General features: G+C 43.7%; 1 protein-coding gene across 1 annotated transcript in view; it reads right to left on the bottom strand.

The window, feature by feature from the left end:
• Nucleotides 1-22,815, bottom strand: part of CHD6 (chromodomain helicase DNA binding protein 6) — a 71,703-nt gene that overhangs the window by 29,524 nt on the left and 19,364 nt on the right. Inside the window, exons 2-11 of the mRNA XM_069953865.1 lie at nucleotides 15,983-16,032; nucleotides 12,653-13,143; nucleotides 11,591-11,738; nucleotides 10,456-10,605; nucleotides 6,867-6,932; nucleotides 6,091-6,149; nucleotides 4,518-4,635; nucleotides 2,322-2,408; nucleotides 2,019-2,153; nucleotides 274-395 (exon numbers count right to left, since the gene is read on the bottom strand). Of these exons, the coding sequence (XP_069809966.1) occupies nucleotides 274-395; nucleotides 2,019-2,153; nucleotides 2,322-2,408; nucleotides 4,518-4,635; nucleotides 6,091-6,149; nucleotides 6,867-6,932; nucleotides 10,456-10,605; nucleotides 11,591-11,738; nucleotides 12,653-13,143; nucleotides 15,983-16,015 (1,409 nt within the window). The 5' untranslated portion in view covers nucleotides 16,016-16,032. The remainder of the gene's footprint in view (nucleotides 1-273; nucleotides 396-2,018; nucleotides 2,154-2,321; nucleotides 2,409-4,517; nucleotides 4,636-6,090; nucleotides 6,150-6,866; nucleotides 6,933-10,455; nucleotides 10,606-11,590; nucleotides 11,739-12,652; nucleotides 13,144-15,982; nucleotides 16,033-22,815) is intronic.

Genomic DNA, 22,815 nt, shown 5'->3' with positions numbered 1-22,815 from the left:
TGCTCTGGACAGTTCCTGACATGGACAGAGGTGGCAGCAGAGAGCACTGTGTCAGACTGGAGAGAAAACACCACTTCCTGCAGGGCATACAGCAGCTGATAAGTACTGGAAGATGAGATTTCTATATAGAAGTAATTGACAAATCTATATTTTTATGGTCTCATTGCCTGTTGGTATCCAAGGAGACCCGAACTTCAGGATTAAAAAAGGAACTCGATGCTAATCCAGCAGCAGCCCATCATGACCAGAGCATTTTAGGGTAATGAATCTTACCTATTGTACCAGTTGAAGAGAAGCCAGTTCATGCCCTCCAGCTGGTACTCTCTTAGCTGGTTATTATTTTTGTACATACGAGAACACTCCAACTTCTGCCAGCTTTCAGAAGACGGTCGCTCCTATATCCAAAAGAAAAGAAGATATAGAGTATAAATTCTGTCGATGTGAGGAAAATGGCCGGACAGGACGTATCCAGAAGGCTTATATAACTGAGGATCCTCAGCAATCATGGCAAAAAGGGTTTGATTAATATTGTCATGGTTTTCGCATTAGGTAACAATGAAAACTAGCCAAACTACCCATCACCTTACCTACCAAACCTTCTCCTATGTCACTATCCTTACCTACCAAACCTTCTCCTACGTCACTATCCTTACCTACCAACCCTTCTCCTATGTCACTATCCTTACCTACCAAACCTTCTCCTACGTCACTATCCTTACCTACCAAACCTTCTCCTACGTCACTATCCTTACCTACCAAACCTTCTCCTACGTCACTATCCTTATCTACCAATCCTTCTCCTATGTCACTATCCTTACCTACCACACCTTCTCCTATGTCCCTAACCTTACCCACCAAAACTTCTATATCACTATCCTTACCTACCAACCCTTCTCCTATATCACTATCCTTACCTACCAATCCTTCTCCTATGTCCCTATTCTTACCTACCAAACCTTCTCCCTATATCACTATCCTTACCTACCAATCCTTCTCCTATGTCACTATCCTTACCTACCAAACCTTCCCCTATATCACTATCCTTACCTACCAACCCTTCTCCTATGTCACTATCCTTACCTACCAAACCTTCCCCTATATCACTATCCTTACCTACCAACCCTTCTCCTATGTCACTATCCTTACCTATCAAACCTTCTCCTATATCACTATCCTTACCTACCAACCCTCCTCCTATGTCACTATCCTTACCTACCAAACCTTCTCCTATATCACTATCCTTACCTACCAAACCTTCTCAAATGTCACTATCATTACCTACCAACCCTTCTCCTATGTCACTATCCTTACCTACCAAACCTTCTCCTATATCACTATCCTTACCTACCAAACCTTCTCAAATGTCACTATCATTACCTACCAACCCTTCTCCTATGTCACTATCCTTACCTATCAAACCTTCTCCTATATCACTATCCTTACCTACCAACCCTCCTCCTATGTCACTATCCTTACCTACCAAACCTTCTCCTATGTCACTATCCTTACCTACCAAACCTTCTCCTATGTCACTATCCTTACCTACCAACCCTCCTCCTATGTCACTATCCTTACCTACCAAACCTTCTCCTATATCACTATCCTTACCTACCAAACCTTCTCCTATGTCACTATCCTTACCCACCAAACCTTCTCCTATATCACTATCCTTACTTACCAAACCTTCTCCTATATCACTATCCTTACCTACCAAACCTTCTCCTATGTCACTATCCTTACCTACCAACCCTTCTTCTATGTCACTATCCTTCCCTACCAACCCTTCTATGTCACTATCCTTACCCACCAACCCTTCTATGTCACTATCCTTACCCACCAACCCTTCTATGTCACTATCCTTACCTACTTACAAGCACATACAGGACCCAGAACAGACTCCAGTAAAGCCAAAGTTTCCACTTAAAAATCAACTTTTATCTGAGAACCCTACATGTGGAAAACAACATATTGCACCGTGGTCTTAATTCCACTGAAGAGTAAAGTCTGTATTACTATACCGTCACATTGATGTCAGGGAAAACTTGCAAGGCGTCAAACTCCTTGACTTTGCCGGGATCAACATCTTCCTCAAGCTCCCAGGTGCTTTCTTCATAAGACAGTGAGCACCACTTCACCAAGTAATGCGTCACCTCCTATAGAAGAAAACAAGGAATAAAAAGTGGAATCTGATTGGTTGCTAGGGGCAACTGAGCCAGTTTCACTTTACGCCATGTTTGATAAATCTCCCCCTATATTCTTACATAATAGATTTATTGTTACCAGTATGCATGTATACCTAATAAGAACAAAAGTCTCCTTACCTCTCCTGTGTCAGAGTCCTTTGTATGAGCAACTTCTAAAATCCTGTCCACCTCCACATAGTCTGGATTAAACATATCTTCATCTGGCTAAGGGAGAAAAGTGAAGAATACGTCTGTCAGACATTACTGTATTCCTGGCACCATCCTAATACAATATATTTATACACATTGGAGTGGAGTTAGCGTAGGGACCCGTGTGGACCAGAGGACCTGCGCGGTGGTACATGGGGCAATATGGCTTGATCAATTCATATACAGACACTCTGGTGTTGATTTTTAATATAGGCCTAGCGGCATTAGTATCAGCCATAGATGGGATGTGCAGCCGTTCCATTCTCTCCAGTTCACATTTATACACATTATTATTAGGGCTGGGTGATAGGGTCAAAAAATAAAATCTCCACTTTAACATCCTAAACGATTTACAATTTAAATCTTATTTTATTTTTATTTCTTTTTTGCTAGCGCCAATTTTTGCAGAGTGCCGATAATACTGATCAATGGTGTGCAATGGTATAGCATTGAAAAGTATATGCAATCCAATGACTGCATGTAATAGTCCCACCGTTTAAAAAAAAAAAAAACGTTTTTAAAAATATGCCAAAGCCCCTTTCCCAGTAAAAGTTTAAAATCACCCCCTTTCCCATTTTACAAAAAAAATTAAATAAAATAAATATATTGTAGCATGCGTAATTACCCACTCTATTAAAATATAACACTACTATTCCCGTATGGTTAACGCTGTACAGGAAAAGAGGAGGAAAAGCGCCAGGATTACGGATTTTTTTGTTACATTATATATAAAGAAAAATTAATAAAAAGCGATCTACACAAATATGATGCTAATAAAAACTAAAGATTGTGGTGCAATGACCCCCCCATACAGCCCCGTAAGTGAAAAAATAAAAACAGTTAATAAAAGCTGTAAACCTGGATATCATTGTGTTTGGACTGACGTAAAGAATAAAGATAGCAAGGAGGAGAAAAAAAAATAAAAATTGGCCTGGTCATTTAGGCCATTTTGGGCCTCATCATGAAGGGGTAATAGTGTTTGAGACATTATTGTATTGTATTGCTTCATACAGTAATGGTGCCCCAGATAAGCAGTAATGCCCAATATCTGCCCTCTCCATGCATCCATATAGTAGCTGGATCCTCTGTGCAGACATGTTGGTAGCCCCCCCTTACCCCCAGAAGTAGAATCCTGTTTGTAGCCATCCCTTATGTAGGTAGCACACCTAGTATTTAGCCACCTCCAGTAAAGTGTATTCCCCCATGGGCAATCTCCCTGTAGTAAGCATCCCCTGTAGGTAACACCACCATAGTCAATCCCCCTGTAGGTATACTCCCTCCTCCATAGGCAATCTCCCTGTACATAATCCCCCTGTAGGTATACCCCCTCCCCCATAGGCAATCTCCCTGTAGGTAACCTGCCCCCCTCCAATCAGAAGGTAGTGCCCCCTGTACATATTCCCCATTCTTTAGGCAATCCCCCAGTAGGTATACCCCCACCCACTGTAGGTAACCCCTCCTGTACATAATACCCACTCTTTAGGCTATTCCCCCTGTAGGCATACCTCTTCCCCTATAGGCAATCCCCCTGTAGGTATACCCATTCCCTATAGGCAACCCCCCCTGTAGGTATACCTCTTCACCTATAGGCAATCCCCCTGTAGGTATACCCCTTCCCCTATAGGCAATCCCCCTGTAGGTATACCCCTTCCCCTATAGGCAATCCCCCTGTAGGTATACCCCTTGCCCCACAGGCAACCCCCCTGTAGGTATACCCCTTCCCTATAGGCAATCCCCCTGTAGGTATATCCCCTCCCCCCATAGGCAATCCCCCTGTAGGTATATCCCCTCCCCCCATAGGCAATCCCCCTGCAGTAAACCCCCTCCCCTGCAGGTAATCTCCCCTCTGTAGACAACCCCCCCCCCTTGCAGGATATCTTCTTACCAGGAAAGAAAGAGTGAAACCAGGTCAAGTCAATAGGATCGCATAGTAAATGGATCAATATAGATCCTATAATGTAGAGTGAGCAGTAAATTATCAGACAGGCCCGAGACCAATATAACAGCGGCCAAGATAGAGGAGAAGAACTGGAGAAAGAAAAGGCTATGCACAGTGGATAGAAAGAGAGAAGCAGGCGGCCAATATAAGAGTAACATGATGCATTGTGGGTACTTCACACCAACCTCTGTGAATATATGCTTCATCTGGGCTTGCTTGTTTCGGAACCTCTTGATTTTCTGCTGGATCCTTGGATCCTTTTCGAGATCTTCTAGCGTTGCCCACTTACAGTGGAGGTAGGAACTGAGAGTGAGAGGATAAGGGAGCCATCAGGACGCAAGCAGTACAATGGCCGTCTCACACAGAGATGCGTAATTCATAGACCGCCACTGTAACCAGGCGGAGAACCGGCTCAATGGATTCTAGGAAAGTTATAGAGGAACCAAGAAGGCAGCACACAAAGATTTCAATGGGGAGAGCTGCACCAATGCTGCTTCTGCACTGACAGCCTGTGGTCAGGAGTCAAACAAATGGGCATGCTAGAGGTCACACCTCCTCCACTACATGCAGCTCACCCCCGAAACCTGTGTGACTGAGGGCAACTGATTGGCTGAACCGGGTACAGAGCAAAAACAAAGGGAAGTCCGGCACTCTGCCTGCAGGTAAGTCACTGGTGTAGCAGCCCTGACAGTACATACACAGGATAGTTAGGCATGCTAAGGGTCTCTGTACACCTGGAACATGTCAACGTACAGGCAAAAAACCACCTGGTAACAAAAAGTTATATAGATGTGTAATTAACTTCTATTTAAAAAATCTCCATTCTTCCAGTACTTATCAGCTGCTGTATGTCCTGCAGAAAGTGGTGTATTCTTTCCAGTCTGACACAGTGCTCTCTGCTGCCACCTCTGTCCATGTCAGGAACTGTCCAGAGCAGCAGCAAATCCTCATAGAAAACCTCTCCTGTTCTGGACAGTTCCTGACATGGACAGAGGTGGCAGCAGAGAGCACTGTGTCAGACTGTAAAGAATACACCACTTCCTGCAGGACACACAGCAGCTGAGAGGTACTGGAAGAATGGAGATTTTTTTTTTTAATAAAAGTAATTTACAAATCTATATACCTTTCTACAAAAAAAAAAAATAGCTGGAGTACCCCTTCAATACACCTGAGCTGTAGTAACAGTCAAGGCCACTAGTACGGACAAGTCACTCTGTGTTAAGCCCCTATTACACCAAGCAATTATTGGATTATTGGCCATTACGGACGATAATCGTCTTGTGTAACAACGATCAGCCGGCATCATGCATCTATTACCCGTTCGCTGCCAACGTGTGTAATAGCGCCAGCTGCGAGCGGGGAACGAGGACAAGTGAGCGCTGACCTGGCAGGTCGGCGCTTCTTTGCTCCTCTGAATCGCCCGGTGTAATAGGGGCTTCAGCAGTAAAGAAAGCAGGGTCCGCTGAATCCCCGAGACCCCAACACACAATGGGAGAAATTTGTCAACCTGATGTAAAGTAGACCTGGTTCAGTTGCCCCTAGCAACCAATCAGATTCCACTTTTCTTTCCTCACAGATTGTTTGGAAATTGAAAGGTGGAATCTGATTGGTTGCTAGGGGCAACTGAACCAGGTCTACTTTACATCAGCTTGATAAATCTCCCCCAATCAATGTAAATGCTGTGACTAGTCGACAGATCACAACAGCCCCCTCCAGGTGTCATGGTCTGAGATCACATGTATTAGTCACATGACTTACAAGTTTCTATACTTGACATAGAATTCCTCCACCTCCAATGACATTCCTCCAGGAATAAACTGAAAAGAAAAGAATTCGGACAATCACATTTATCTACAAAGCGTTGACTTAAAATAACTATTAGTAACAAACTCATTGCGACCAATCTGAAGCGGCATCACATGTATTCTACATCCATGTCTGGCCATCCAGTCGAGGTCGGTAAGGGCAGTACGGCTGTTTTATACACCCATGGCCATACATCTAACTTAGGCTAATTATATTATCACCTATTACTAATTCTATTATCAGCTCTGCAGCTTACCAGGAGACAATGCTCTGTGTTATGTAACAGATCAGTCAGTATAATGTCACTGTGTGGTTACAGAGGTTTTGGTGCTGTGTGACAGGAGAGCTGACCGTACAATGCGAGCACCTCCAGGATTCTCTGCTACTGAATGTGGACGCGCAGCAGCTGTACACATGCACAGTAAAGACTTGTCCTGCTCCTTGCACACTCAGGAATGGCTGTCAATCAACACCAAGCCATGTCTGTGAGCGCAAAGGGCCAGGACTTCCTGTGTTTGGTCCAAATATCAGCAGTGAAGGAGCATGGAGCACAGGAAGGGAGACACCTAGTGGTCATGTGTAAAAGGTTGCTTTCAACATAGAAAATTTTTAAAAACTGATTGCCATAACTCCTGTTGATTTCTTTAAATATTTTTTTTTTTAATTGTGACAAGTGTTTCTAAAATTCTAATGCATAAAATGAAATCTTGCTACAGACAGCAGCTAACCTCTTTCTGGACTACTCTTGAAGACAGGATCTTTTCAATTATATTGGCATCATCTTCAGGTGGCTCCTACAATGCAAACAATAACACAAAAATAACAATGACTTTTATACGTATCAAGAAAGCCATTTAGTAACAATGCCTGCTCTCACCCTTTCCCGGTCTATAACACAGTAAATCTATGGATTTCAGGCGGTCTAATGTAGGGATGGGGAACCTTCATCCATCCAGCTGTTGCAAAACTACAATGCCCATCATGCCTGGACAGCCGAAGCAAAGCTTTGGCTGTCCGGGCAGGATGGGAATTGTAGTTTTGCAACAGCTGAGGGGCCGGAGGTTCCCCATCCCTGGTCTAATGAACAGAGGGGCAGCACAACCCCACAAGCCAGATTCAGAAAAACAAACGATCCTCGGCTGATCTCATCTTTTTCTGTGGGCAGCAAAATCCATCGCTATTGGCCGCTGTATATACAGGAGATGTACAGCCAATAGCAAATTGACAGGATGGGTATGTATATATCTGTGCTGTCAGTTTTCAGATCACACTAGCATCGTAAACAAACCTAGTGCGCTGCTGTGTGATCCGGCATTCCGCTCTCTCTTCAGGTCGCCACCACCTCCAGAAAGATTGACAGCTTTAAGAGGTGGGGCTAAAGAGCAGGACAGAAGGGCCAGATCACACAGCAGTGCAGAAGGTAAGCATACACAGCTGTTTGCGTGATGTGGAAACTGACAGCATGGATATATATGCATATGCGTGCTGGCACTTTCCATGGCTGCACGAACAATACAAGGATCCTTCGTGCAGCCCAGCCACTTGATTAAAAAGGTAACCGCATTAGAAGAACATGGCCACTTTCTTTCAGAGAAAGCACCGCTCTCGTCTCCAGTTTGGGTGCAGGTTTTGCCACTCAGTTCCATTGACGTGAATGGAGCTTAACTGCAAACCGCACCTGAACTGGAGACAAGGGTTCACAGATGCATAATTCTCTATGGGCAGCATGGAACAGAATACACTAAAGACTTAGGTGGATATAAATATGGTATAGTCATAGAAAGGAAGCACATGTATGTCTTTGTACAGACAGAACAGGACTAGTACTGGAGCCTATGATGTCTGTCTGCAAAAGAAAAACTCCAATAACAATTATCTGACTGCACTCGGCTGCGGCACACATCGCCAAGATCAAAACTGCATTGTGAAGTCAATATCACCATGGAAAATACCAAGTACTAACAGGACTAATGGAAATACCACCCAATATGCTCCACAGAAGCACATGCTATACCGATGCCTCTATGCAAATGCAAGGTCCATAAAAATCGATAAATGTGAATTGAAGTGGAAGAAACTTGACCAGCTCGCAACGCAGTCCTACCACAACCTCACTGAAACACATTCAGGATAGACTAAAATGGCAACTAAAAATCATATAATACAAACCACATCGGCCAAGGCCAGTGCTTAAAGGAGAAGTCGGGCAGAATTTTTATTAAAGTATTGTATTGTCGTCGTCCCCCCCCCCCCCCCCCCCCAAAAAAAAAAAAAAAAAAAAAGTTACACAAATCACCAATATACACTTATTACAGGAAATGCTTATAAAGTGCTTTTTCCCTGCACTTACTACTGCATCAAGGCTTCACTGCCTGGATAACATGGTGATGTCACTTCCTGGATACCATGGTGATGTCACTTCCTGGATAACACGGTGATGTCACTTCCTGGATAACATGGTGATGTCACCTCCTGGATAATGTGGTGATGTCACTCCCTTGATAACATGGTGATGTCACCTCCTGGATAATGTGGTGATGTCACTCCCTGGATAACATGGTGATGTCACTTCCTGGATAACATGGAGATGTCACAACCCAAATCCCAGAGCTGTGCGGGCTGTGGCTGCTCGAGAGGATGATGGCAGAGGGATGCTCAGTGTCCCTCCAGTGCCCTGTGTCCCTCAGTGTCCCCCTGCCATCATCCTCTCCAGCAGGAAGTAACATCACCATGTTTTCCAGGAAGTGACATCACCATGTTTTCCAGGAAGTGACATCACCATGTTATCCAGGAAGTAACATCACCATGTTTTCCAGGAAGTGACATCACCATTTTTATCCAGGAAGCGACATCACCATTTTTATCCAGGAAGCGACATCACCATTTTTATCCAGGAAGCGACATCACCATTTTTATCCAGGAAGCGACATCACAATTTTATCCAGGAAGTGACATCACAATTTTATCCAGGAAGTGACATCACCATGTTATCCAGGAATTGACATCACCATGTTATCCAGGAAGTGACATCACCATGTTATCCAGGAAGTGACATCACCATGTTATCCAGGAAGTGACATCACCATGTTATCCAGGAAGTGACATCACCATTTTTATCCAGGAAGTGACATCACCATGTTATCCAGGAAGTGACATCACCATGTTATCCAGGAAGTGACATCACCATGTTATCCAGGAAGTGACATCACCATGTTATCCAGGAAGTGACATCACCATGTTATCCAGGAAGTGACATCACCATGTTATTCAGGAAGTGAAGCTTTGATGCAGTAGTAAGTGCAGGGAACAAAGCATTATATAAGCAATTCCCATAATAAATGTATATTGGTGATTTGTATAACTTTTGGGGGGCAATACAATACTTTAATGAAAATTTTCGCCGGACTTCTCCTCTAACCCCTCTCTCCTCAGTGTGTCATTAAAGGAGTTATCCAGCGCTACAAAAACATGGCTACTTTTCCCCCTCTCTTGTCTCCAGATTGGGTGGGGTTTGGAACTCAGTTCCATTGAAGTAAATGGAGCTTAATTGCAAACCACACCTGAACTGGAGACAAGAGGGGGGGGGGGGAAGAGTGGCCATGTTTTTTTATCGCTGGATAACCCCTTTAATCTCTGGTCCTTGAAACAAGCTGCAAGGGTGCATGTAAATACTGGATTATATCTAGATATAAGGTCGGCTGGTTTCCTTTTGTGCTCATACTCTCTCTGTGTGGAAATCCTCGCATGGTCATGACATCAAAGCCTCTGCAGCTATCACCTCTGCTCCGTGGGCTATGCAGGGAGTTCTCTGCCATGGCAGGATGGGGCATCACATGGCGCTCGGTTTCCTCTCTGCTTCTGCACGATCACCGATGGCAAGAAGAGGGAGACAACTGTATAGCTATGAATTACCGCACAGTGATTGGGCTTTGTCGGCTCTGTACCCAATCATCCTGACTGCAGACTATAGCAGGGGTAGGGAACCTTGGCTCTCCAGCTGCTGCAAAACTATAACTCCCACCATGCCTGGACAGCCTTCGGCTGTCCAGGCATGATGGGAGTTGTAGTTTTGCAGCAGCTGGAGAGCCAAGGTTCCCTACCTCTGGACTATAGGATGCAGGGTCTCTTTAGTTTTGGTACAGATCATCATTCATATATATGGTGGTTACCAACCTGATATGAATACCTAGTATATTCTCTCCTGAGAATGTAAAAGCAATGACACTTCCTTCCTGTCTGAAATCTTAGCATTGCCTTGAGCAGAAAGCCTATGCTGTCCCCTTATTATACAGTCTGTGCACAGTGTAGTAGTCTGACCTCGGCTTGCCATGCCAGTGTTGATGCAGATAGTGCAGACGCTCTCCCGGCTCCCAACACCGCGATAGTTTCCCCATCGTCGTCCACCACTTTGAAATCAAGGTCTTCATTGTACTTCCTTCGCTTCACCTGACGTCCCGACCTCCTCTTCTATGTGGAATAGGATTGTTAATTATTATGAAAAACCAAAAGGAATCCATCCATTCATGCAAAGAACCCCCAAAAAACTATGGATAAATGAATGATATGCAGATTTCAGTGTATATAAAAATTAAAGGGGTATTCCGGTCAGGTAAAATACATGTTGAATGACGCCAGCCCCCCCCCCCCCCCCCACCCCCCCCCCCCCCCGAGACTAAAAATTCCCTCCATACTTGTTATTATCTATTCAGTCTCCTTCCCCCAGTTTCGAGCTGCTGTTTTCTGCTAAAGACACAGAAATCTGCGAGAGCTTTTCTCTCCGTCTCCCTCTCCTTCCCCCTCATTTTCCAGGATGGCTCATGTTCACAGTGCCCCTGACGGCTATCTCTGCTTTCTATAATGCTGGGAGGGTTAATCACAGTGAGGTCACAAGCAACTTGCCCCTTCCAGCATCACAGAGTGCAGAGACAGCCAGCAGGGACACTCTTTAAATCGGCTGTCTCAGAAGTTAGGGGGAGACATAAAGAAAAGCTCACACACAGGTTTTTGTGTCTTCAGCAGAAAGCAAGAGCTCAGAACTGGGGGAAGGAGACTAAATAGATAACAAGTATGGAATGGATTGTTAGTCTAAAGGAAAGAGGATGATTCAACATGAATCTTACCTGAGCAGAAGACTTCTTTAAAGCTTTTATTTTTCAAGATTCAAAGAGTGCGAGTATGCATTACAGATATGCTGGTTTCACTATATATTGGCAAGAGCACAACATATAGACAAATAATCTATGTGCATGAATAACGTAGTATATTAGGGAGATATCCATCTAACCTGCTCATAGTTCCCCTTTAATAGAGGTCTAAATATCTAGACCCTGATCAATCAAAATTTTTGGCATCTGTGTTAGAAAATACACAGATTTAAAAACTTTTCACCTAATAAAACTTTAATACTTGCAAGTAGCTGGTAAACCTAAAGAACACATCAATACGCATTTACCTGACTGTCTAGAGACTCTGTGGACTCCTCTGTGCTCTGAGATCCCGAGTTCAGCATGGAGAGCTCACCCTCCAAGCTGTCTTCACATGGTTCTGCTTTCCTCTTCCCTTTCTTCTTTTTCTCCACTGGAGTTGGTCCCTGTTCTTTGCTGCACAGAATAAGATTGGTTCAATATATAGCTGATGTACAATCCACATGATAAAAGGTACAGTCCTACATGCAACATTGTTTGCATTCAATTGACCCCCCCCCCCCCCCAATCAACTGGTGTCAGAAAGTTATACAGATTTGTAAAATTCTTCTTAAAAATCTTGAGCCTTCTATTACTTATCAGCTGCTGTACGCTCTGCAGGAAGTGGTGTATTCTTTCCAGTCTGACACAGTGCTCTCTGCTGCCACCTCTGTCCATGTCAGGAGAGGTTTTCTATGGGGATTTGCTGCTGCTCTGGACAGTTCCTGACATGGTGGCAGCAGAGAGCACTGTGTCAGACTGGAAAGAATACACCACTTCCTGCGGGATATACAGCAGCTGATAAGTACTGGAAGTCCTGTTTTTTTAAAACAGAAGTAATTTACAAATTTGTATAACTTTCTGATAGCTGAACGCATCACTCAAGGATTTAGGAGAAGACGGCCACTTTCACTACAGGCAAGCAGTATCATGCTATAATATTCAGTAGAAGATGAGGTCACATAGTGCAAGCTTAAAGGGAACCTGTCACCCCTGGATGGCCCCTCAAAACCACCCTACCCCCTGGATACGGCTCCCCATACTTACCTTATGCTGCCGGTCCTGCTCCCGATGCAGGTCCCACCGCAGAGATAAGGTCGCCCGCTCTGTGCGCTCAATATGCAAATGGTGATGTCTGATGCCCATAGGAAGTCACTGCTCCGGACTCATCTCCACCCATTTTCACATTGAGCGCGCAGATGAACAGGCATCGGAAGCGACACCGGCAGGTTGGGGTAAGTTTTGGGGCCATATGCAGGGGTAGGGTGGGTTCGGGGGCCTTCCAGGGGTGACAGGTTCCCTTTAACAAAGATAAAAGTCCTAAATTTTACCTTGTTTTCTTAGATTTGGTTTTAGTAACCGCGTCAGAATTAGCTTTTTTTTCTTTCGGTGGTTTCGGCTCCTTGGGCTTTCTTGGCTTTTTCGGTTCCTTGGGGACCTTGGGCTGCTTGGGTTCCTTGGCCTCTTTGGGCTCCTTCACTTTCTTAGTTTCTTTGACTTTTTCTTTCTTGGGTTCCTTCTTTTTCTTTGGTTTAGTCGGCTTCTCCTCCCCCTGTTCCTTTTTTTTCCGTTTTTTCTTCACCCCCGTCCCACCCCCTCCACTGTCCTCCATTCCGTTCACATTGGTCACCTCGCTGAGCTCGCAGCTCTCCTGCCCGGGGTACAGTTCATTCTCTGGCAGGAGTCCAGACGGGGCGTCCAAAAGGGTCACGGGGTGAAAATCTTCAAGGCTAGCTTCAGAAAATGGGGCAAGTACCTGGCGCTCGCAGGATATAGAGGCACTGGACATTGGTGAATAGCTAAGTGCTTTCAGGTTGGGTAGCTGCCAAGGGGGACAGAGACAGAAAATGAAGTGAAACATGGTTGAAATTGGGATGAAACTGTGAGCCATCTATTAGTAATGTACACAGATAAATTATATTTGTTGTTTATGCCATATAAGCGGTATCTATCTATTTTGATTAGCGCAAAAAAAAAATTCAAAATGATATCCCAATTTTTTTTTTTGTCACTTTTTTTTGTTACACCCCAATTCCTATAGATGGTTGTTGACCATCTATAATTTTTAAAGGAGATGTCTGACCATAACAAACTTTTGTCAGGTGGCGGGGCAGAGGGGAAAAAAGGCCAACGTTGATTTTCTTTTTTTACCTCTCCCCGGGCCCGCGATGCATCACCTGACCCGAGTCAGGACCCACTGGAGTTGTGATGATAGGAAAATACCCGATCCAGCTGAGGGACAGCCCGCTCAACCAATCAGTGACTGGAGTGGCGTCCCACCCCGGTCACCGACTGGCTGAGCGGACTGTCAATCAGCCGGGTTGTGATGTTGACTAAGAAGAGGCCGTGGGGGTCCCAGAGCAGCAATTTGGCGTTGGACAGGCACGGGGACGGGTGAGTAGTACGCAACGGCGCTACTGAATAACATTGGTCCAGTGGATAGATATAGTTACATATAAAAGATAGTTACATATAAAAATATTTTTACATACTATTTTACACACACATACATATATATATATGATGAAACACACATGATTAGAAAGTTATTGAAGTGCTCATGACTTATATATATTCTATTCTTATATATACGCAAGTCTGAGGAGCTCTTTGTCAATGAAAAGCGTTCCTGTAGTTACTAGTTCCATCTACCAGCTGTACCCTGCTAGAAGGGACGTACCGGCGCAGACAACAAAGCTCAGTCCTCGGCTTCTCCTATCCTCATCATGTGGAGCGGAGTGATCTCACTGCCCCCCCTCCCCTCCTGCCTGTAATCCAGGGACAGGACGCCTCCGAGCCTTCCTGCTGCAGTGTAACCTGAGCCGGGAGCTGAGCTGCTCTATAGTATGAGGCCTCCCCCACATGTGTCGTATCCCGCACCGATTACAGTGCGGATACCCAGCCAAATCTCACAGATGGGAATAGGTCTGCATCAATGCTATAGAAAATTTCCACTCAGATTCACTTATTTGGAAGATTTTCACACCCAAAACACATCCAGAGCAGAAATCCCAGTGTTAGAATCAGATTTCTGCAGCAGATATACAAGAATTAAAGGATAAGTCCGGCCAAAACCATAACAGTGTGAGCAGAGGTGTGTGGGAACATAATAAAGAATCAAGCCCCCAGAGCACCGCATCACAGGCTCACTGACTGCCGCCGGGTTCAACTTTCTCCCGGGATCAGGTGCTCTGGGCCCGCTCAGCCAGTCACTGACTGCACTGATGTCCCACCCCAATGACTGGCTGAGTGGGCATTCCTGACATTGCAGAAGGCTGGTGGGAGTCTGGGAGTGCTGTGGGGGCACGGGGACAGGTAAGTATTGATTTTTTATTATGTTCCTGCGCTGAATTTTCTTTTTGTTTTGGCCAGACTTCTACTCTAAATGCCAGTGAGAACAGAGTCCGGACATGACAAGCAGGGTGCTCCTCTCTGTTGGCTTGTATAGCAGTGTTCTGTACTTACCTATGAACCCTTTTATACAAGGCCAGCATTAGACAGACTACTTGTATAAGGCCCAAGGTCTGCTCATTGGTTGATCACACATGGCATTAGAAATGTTTCTTGGCAGCACATGCCTCTGTGTAGAAAGTAGATGTGCTGCCAATATAATTTATAATATCAGTCTGGTCTCATTGTAGTAGCCTGGATTCTGAAGAGAAGCGAGCGTGCAGACTCACACAACTTCCACAGAGAATAATGGGGGTTGTGTAAGCAGGGTGGCACTGAAAGCTATACCGCCTGTTTAACACAACATAGCTCTTGGTCCTACGCTGTGTATGTAACTCCCATTAACGTCTATGGACGTTAAACAAACAGCTTAAAAGAACCCACCCACCCCAGGCCACTGCAAACAGGTCTGAATAGCTGCATGCAATACTATGTAGAGGCTGCAAGACGCAGCTCCCTATGTAACTCCCTTTAGGCTGCGTTCACATTACGTATATTTCAGTCAGTACTGTGGTCCTCATATTGCAACCAAAACCAGGAGTGGATTAAAAACACAGAAAGGATCTGTTCACACAATGTTGAAATTGAGTGGATGGCCGCCATATAACAGTAAATAACGGCCATTATTTCAATATAACAGCCGTTGTTCTAAAATAACAGCAAATATTTGCCATTAAATGGCGGCCATCCACTCAATTTCAACATTGTGTTTTTAATCCACTCCTGGTTTTGGTTGCAATATGAGGACCACAATATTGACTGAAATATACGTGGTGTGAACCCAGCCTTAAGGAGTAATCCGGACAAATTTCTACTTTTAATACTGCTCATGGTGAAGTGAAAAAATAATTCACTTTGCAACAACCCAACCTGTGCCGATTTTCCTGAATAGGTAAGTCCAATATAAAGAACAGAAATGTATCTCTAGAATCCCCCTTTAAATAAAAAAAATAAATTGCAAACATAGCTACTTGTCCACTGCAGTCCAAGTTGTAAACTGCTGCTTTGGGTAATGGTATAAATGTTTACTAACAGTATTTTATTGACTCTTTATTGCACTAAAATATACAGTATAAGGCCAGGTTCACACTACGTAAAAAACACGGGCGTATTGTTATGAAATACGGCCGTGTTTTTTACGTAGTGTGAACATAGCCTAACACACAGTACACAAGTAATATGTAAGTATGGCAAAGAAGATCATTACTAACCTGTGGCTCTTGTTTCTGTATTTTCATTATCATAAATTAACGTTTCCAATCTACAACACAAAAAAGATGGAGGTTTTAATATTCAGGCCAACAATGATGATTGAGATGACTAAAACATGCAGAAACTCCAACACCTGCAGCTTATTGTGTTCTGTCATTTACGTCTAGTGCACGAACCCCGGTCCATTCATTAACACACAGTTCCCAGTGTTTATATTACAATATATTAGCAATACCAACCGAGAAAAAAAAAAAGGATTGTGAGAATGAAACAGGATTTACAAGGGGTATTCCGCTGAAACATAACTTTTGATATATTGCTACCCATGGTAAGACTAACAATTCCTTCCATACTTATTATCTATCCAGTCTCCTTCCCCCAATTCTGAGCTGCTGCTTTCTACTGAAGACACAAAAATCTGTGTGATCTTTCCTTTCTGTCTCTCCCTCCTGATGTAAATAAGTCCCTATCTGCAACTTTGTATCAACTTGACCTTAGAACAATCCTCCCAGCATTAAAAAGAAGCTACAAAAGTTGCAGATACAGTTGTTTACATCAGCCGTCTCAGAAGGGAGGGGGGAGCAGGAAGAGATGGAGAGAAAAGCTCACACGCAAGTTTTTGTGTCTTCAGCAGAAAGCAGCAGCTCAAAAATGGGGGAAGGAGGCTGAATAAATAATAACAAGTATGGAAGGAATTGTTATGTCAAAAGTTATGTTTGAGTGGAATACCCCTTTAAAGCAAAGCTCAGATGTCAGGTTGACTGGTTACCCAACTGTACCCCTGGCTGATAGTATAATGGACATTTACAGCCATGGACAACCCTTTAAGAGTATCTGATTTGTTATTAATTAGAATTCTTGAATAAATGTCCGACTACAGACTAGCTGACATTTATCTCATTGTGTGAAGAATAAATATTCTCGTAGCTCTGGCTGAACTACTGGCTCTGCAAACTCGATTCTAACAAATTGGACACCGGGCATCTTCAGAGGGAAACGAAATCAATGCGCTGTGAAAAGCTGGAGGTTTTCTTTTTTCCTTTTGTTGTATTATGGTTACAGTGAAGAATATAAAAAAGGTAAAATCATGGCGGATCGCCAATAATAGCTGAAAAAAGGTAAAGAAACAAATTAAACAGCTAAAAGAAAAAAAAAAAAATAGGCCTCTATTCTGCACATTAGCGGTATTTATAAAAGTTTGTTGAGCAGGTTTTAAAAGGGCACTGCATAGAATTTTTTATTTTTTTCCCAGGTGCCAGAAGGTTATACAGATCTGTAGATTACTTCTATTTAAAAAGGTCAAGTCTTCCAGTACTTATCAGCTGATGTAAGTCCTGCAGGAAGTGGTATATACTTTCCAGTGCTCTCTGCTGCCACCTCTGTCCATGTCAGGAACTGTCCAGAGCAGGAGAGGTTTTCTATGGGGATTTGTTACTGCTCTGGACAGAGGTGGCAGCAGAGAGCACTGTGTCAGACTGAAAAGAATACACCACTTCCTGAAGGACATACAGCAACTGATAAGTACTGGAAGACTGGAGATTTTTTTTTGTTTTAAATAGAAGTAATTTACAAATCTGTATAACTTTGACATTAGTCGATTTAAAAGAAAAAAAATCCAGAGTTCCCCTTTAAAAATGTAGAAAAATTCCTATGCTATCTTAGGCATCATACACACAGTCACACAAATTGGGCCATATATAGTCCACAACTGCAGGCTTTATTGGGCCACTTGTATTCAATGGGCCAATACATGCATATTACCACATGCCCAGCCAACAAAAAAAATAAAGAAAAATAAAGAAATAACAGACATGTCATTAGATGACAGGATCTGGTCACAGCAACAACAGTAGAGGGCTTCAAAACCGGCCTAGACAAGTTCTTAAAGCAAAATAATATAAATGCATATGTATAGAACCTATCACCCCTCCCCCTTCCCTGTATCCATCCCCTCCTTGGTTGAACTTGATGGACATGTGTCTTTTTTTCAACCGCATTAACTATGTAACTATGATGCAACATCTGTGGTCCAAGTTCAGACTACAATGGCCTTCTTTTCTGTGATATTTCTCTACTGACTTTTCTCAGCTTAAAAGAGATGGAAAAGCATTTTTAATTGTTGCTTTGTACTTTCTCCACAGGTCTTTATTAAACATTTTTCTTTCTTTTGCTTGTACAGCCTGTGAGCGAGCTCTATTCTCTTTATACTACTACAAGGCCTATAGCATATGTGTCAAACTCAGGCCCTCCAGCTGTTACAAAACTACAATTCCCATCATGCCTGGACAGGCAAAGCTTTAGCTTTGGCTGTCTAGGCATGATGGGAATTGTAGTTCTGAAACAGCTGAAGGGCCTGAGTTTGACACCCCTGGCCTATATGATTTTCCCCTGCGGAGTGGCCTCTTTCTGTTCTCTCTTATTCCAGCATGTGTGAGCTGTCCTCCAGGATTTCTCTCCCCCCCCCCAGTCAGTCCTTTCTCACTGATATGTTATATCTTTGTCTGACCAGCAGCTGAATGGAAGAAAATTTCTAACAAATATTATTTAAAAAATTGCCTCCAATGGAACCTGACAGGGACATGCCGGTCCCAATTTTGTACACTTTACAACCCTTTCAATTAAAAGAAAAATTTCGGGCGTAAATTCAATTTGTAAAATTCTCACTTACATTTTGGGGGAAACTTATCAAACTGCTGTAAAGTAGAATTGTCTTAGTTGCCCCTAGCAACCAATCAGATTCCACCTTTCATTTTTCAAGGAATCTGTGAGGAATGAAAGTGGAATCTGGTTGGTTGCTAGGGGCAACAGAGACAGTTCTACTTTACACCAGTTTGGTAAATCTCCCCTTTTGTGTTTGGCACATTTCTACGGACTTTCCGTTGCTTTCCCATTGACGTCAATGGTTTTGTAACGTGTGAGCTTTATTTAGGGGAAGACATTGCGCCTAAGGCTCAGCTCCTTCAGCTATATATTTGCTTTTCGATACCTACTAGAAATGAGCAAATTTACATTATAAACAAAGCAAAGCACTTCATTTGCTCGGCACTCAGCTTATATGCCTGCTGCCTTTGATCTCCATGTCGCTCCCTGCCGCTCGACCCCAGGTGCCTGGAAAAGCTGGATCCAGTCCTGGGAAACTTCTCCCAGTTTTCCATGACAGGATAAAGCTTTTCTGGGCACCCGGGATGGAGCAGCAAAAGGCAGCCGGTGTACAAGCCGAGTGCCGAGCAAACTAATAACTTTGCTTTGTTTGTAATGTAAATTCGCTCATCTCTAGTACCTACATATAGCTACACCGTCACTGGCTGGTCCTGTTTTCTACATCGGGGCACCATTCCAATCTATGGCGCGCCGGTCAGGGGACCCCATTTATCCTGCTTACATTCTAGGAGGCGTAGAAAAACACAATTATGTCTCTGCCAGGCGCTGCGGCAGCTACAGTCACTGCGTGTGGGATGTGTTCTGGGCACATGAAGCTGGGAAGCCGAGGTGCGGGGAGACGACACAGGCTTATAAATATCAATGAACCAAATCCTGCAAGCAGCAAGGAAAGTGGGAAAAAAAATCCCTTTCTATTATGACGATGGAGTTTGCAAGATCGCAAAAGAAAAAAATATATAATAAAAATATAACTATATTTAAAAAAATGTGTGTGTGTGAAATTTAAATTTTAATTCTAACCCTGTGTCAACGACAACCGCAACGAAGAACTGCGGCACTACATCTGCCATAGCGGCCCTGGCATTTGCTTTCATTGCGCGCGGTATGTTCCCTATACTTCCCTGCAGTGTTTTTAATGATCTCGGTGGCCCAGAATCCAATAAGCAAAACTTCAGCTCAGCTACAGCAGCTGAGTCTCAGGAGGGAAGAAGCCATGTGTAGACGGAGGAGGGGGGGGCAAGGGAGCATCTCCGTCCTTCAAACAGCGTATCCCTTGCTAACAGGTCTGAACATTAATCTCCTCCTGGCACAGTCACTTCGCCAGGCAGACTTTGCTTTCTGCTGCAATGTGCTCGGGAACAGCTGCCAGGCTTGTAGAGCGGCAGCGCGGCGGCTTCTTTTTTTATGCTTGAGGATCTCGCGGGAACTTGGGGTGGGGAAAAATATATAGAAGCAATATATTATATTATAATATATATAGATAGATAGATAGCGGGGGATGTGTTGTTACTTGCTAGACAAAGAAGACGGGGGCTTGGGCAGAGAGCTGAACCTTCTCTGCAATGAATCGGCACAGGGCAAGAACCCAACAATCTGCCACATATTAGATACCAGATAAATCCTTATGTCTCTGTGCACAACAGCCATATAATAATCTGGTCATCCACATATGGGGGAAACAGAAGAGAATATCCCCCCATATGTTGGTCATAGTCACAAGTAGGTCCATGTCAACTAAATTTTTTGTGATCAAAACCAGTTTTGCAATATACAGTACTCATTTAAGTTTTCTATGTTTTAATAAACATTATACATACGGCCACTAGGTGTCTCCCTTCCTGTCATGTTGTGCTCCATACGGATCTTTTCTCTAATTTAAAAAAAAAAAAAAAAAAAAAAAAGACCAAACACAGGAAGTCCTAGTCCTTTGCGCTCACAGACATGGCTCGATATTGATTGACAGCCATTCCTGAGCAGGACAAGTCCTAACTGCGCATGTATACAGCTGCTGCGCGTCCACATTCAGTAGCAGAGAATCCTGGGGGTGCTCGCCTTGTACGGTCAGCTCTCCTGTCACACAGCACAAAAAACCTCTGTAAGCACATAGTAACATTATACTGACTGACTTGTTACATAACAAGAGAATTGTCTCCTGGTAAGCTGCAGAGCTGATAGGCTAATTATGTTATTAACTATTACTAACTATACTGATGGTGTGTTTACACAGACAGATTTGTGTGACAGATTTTTAACCCATAGCTGCACCAGGGCGTTACTGAATGTCCTTGTGCCGCTATGGGAGTTCAGAGGGGGGTCGCGCGGCGACCCCCCTCTGAACTACCGCGATCCCGGGTGTCGCATGTAGCCTGGGATCGCGGCTATTAGCGGGCACGGTCCGATCGCCGTGCCCGCTAATTAAGTACTTAGAAGCAGCCGTCAAAGTTGACAGCTGCTTCTAAATACTTGCTCAAATCCATCCCTGGTGGTCTAGTGGGGGGGATCGCCCCCCTGCGGCGCGATTGCGGGGGGGGGCGATCCCTGCATCCATCCCGGGCCGGGGTCTGCTCCGTAATGGCGCTGATCCCGGCTCGGCATTCTATTGCTTTTGGCTGCAGCAGCCAAAAGCAATAGAACACCGATCTCATGGATTCATGCAGTATAACTATACTGCATGGATCTCTATGAGAGATCAGAGTACATATACTAGAAGTCCCCCAGTGGGAATAACCCTAACCCCAGGGGGAATAACCCTAACCCCAGGGGGAATAACCCTAACCCCAGGGGGGCTTCTACTATATGTGTAAAGTAAAAGAAAAATGTATTTTTAATAACACAAAATCCCCTCCCCTAATAAAAGTCTGAATCACCCCCCTTTCCCCATATTATAAATAAAAATAAATTAATTAATTAATAAACAAACAAACATGTTTGCTATCGCCGCGTGCGTAATCGCCCGAACTATTAATTAATCACATTCCTGATCTCACACGGTAAACGGCGTCAGCGGAAAAAAATCCCAAAGTGCAAAATTGCGCATTTTTGGTCGCATCAAATCCAGAATAATTGTAATAAAAAGCGATCAAAAAGTCATATATGCGCAATCAAGGTACCGATAGAAAGATCACATCATGGTGCAAAAAATGACACCTCACACAGACCCATAGACCAAAGGATAAAAGCGCTATAAGCCTGGGAATGGAGCGATTTTAAGGAACATATATTTTCTTTAAAAGGTTTTAATTTTTTACAAGCCATCAAATCAAATAAAAGTTATACATGTTACATATCGTTGTAATCGTAACAACTTAAGGAACATATATAACGAGTCAGTTTTACCCCAGGGCGAACGGAGTAAAAACAACCCCCCCCCCCCCCCCCCCCCCCAAATAAAAAAAAAACTTTTTTTTTTTTCAATTTCACCACACATATAATTTTTTTCTGGTTTCCCAGGACATTTTAGGCAAAAATTACATCTGCCATAGCAAAGTACAATTAGTTGCGCAAAAAATAAGGGCTCATTTGGGTCTCTAGGTGGAAAAATGCAGGCGCTATGGCCTTATATACACGAGGAGGGAAAAACGAAAACGCAAAAATGAAAACTGGCTGTATCCCCTAAGGGTTAAAGCCAAAGCCAGAAACAGGGAACATGTCATAAAGGAAAGACTGAGATTTCTGCTCTTTCCAATCCATTCCTGGCTTTGGCTTCCAAAATCTGCCAGATAAATCTGTCTGTGTAAACGCACCATAAGTTACCTGCCCTCAGCTGATATACAACCTGCATGATGGACAGGTGTTTTTCCTTGTGTGAGTGGCAAAGGACGGGGACTTCCTGTGTTTGGTCTCTTTTTTTTAATAGAGAAAAGACCAAATATCGGACTACAGTTTGACAGGAAGGGAGACACCTAGTGGCCATATGGATAACATTGATTTAGACCTAGAAAATCTAAACTGTCATTTGGAAAAACTTTTGACGTGTCATAGAAACATTTCAAAAGTTTTAATCGGTCCGAGTCTGAGCAATTGCAAGAATGAGCCAGGAGACCATGCTAAGCACGATTTTTCCCAGTCTCTGTGTCACCAGGTCAGCTGTAACATAAATAAAGAAACACATATATACCTTTAAATCCCCTGCTGCTTCAGTGCTGATGGTCCTGTACCCCCCCCCTCCCCC

Source organism: Dendropsophus ebraccatus, chromosome 14, assembly GCF_027789765.1.
Source record: "Dendropsophus ebraccatus isolate aDenEbr1 chromosome 14, aDenEbr1.pat, whole genome shotgun sequence".
Classification (NCBI taxonomy): Eukaryota; Metazoa; Chordata; class Amphibia; order Anura; family Hylidae; genus Dendropsophus; species Dendropsophus ebraccatus.
The sequence above is the reverse complement of the archived record's forward strand: the minus strand, read 5'-3'. Positions and strand labels throughout refer to the sequence as shown.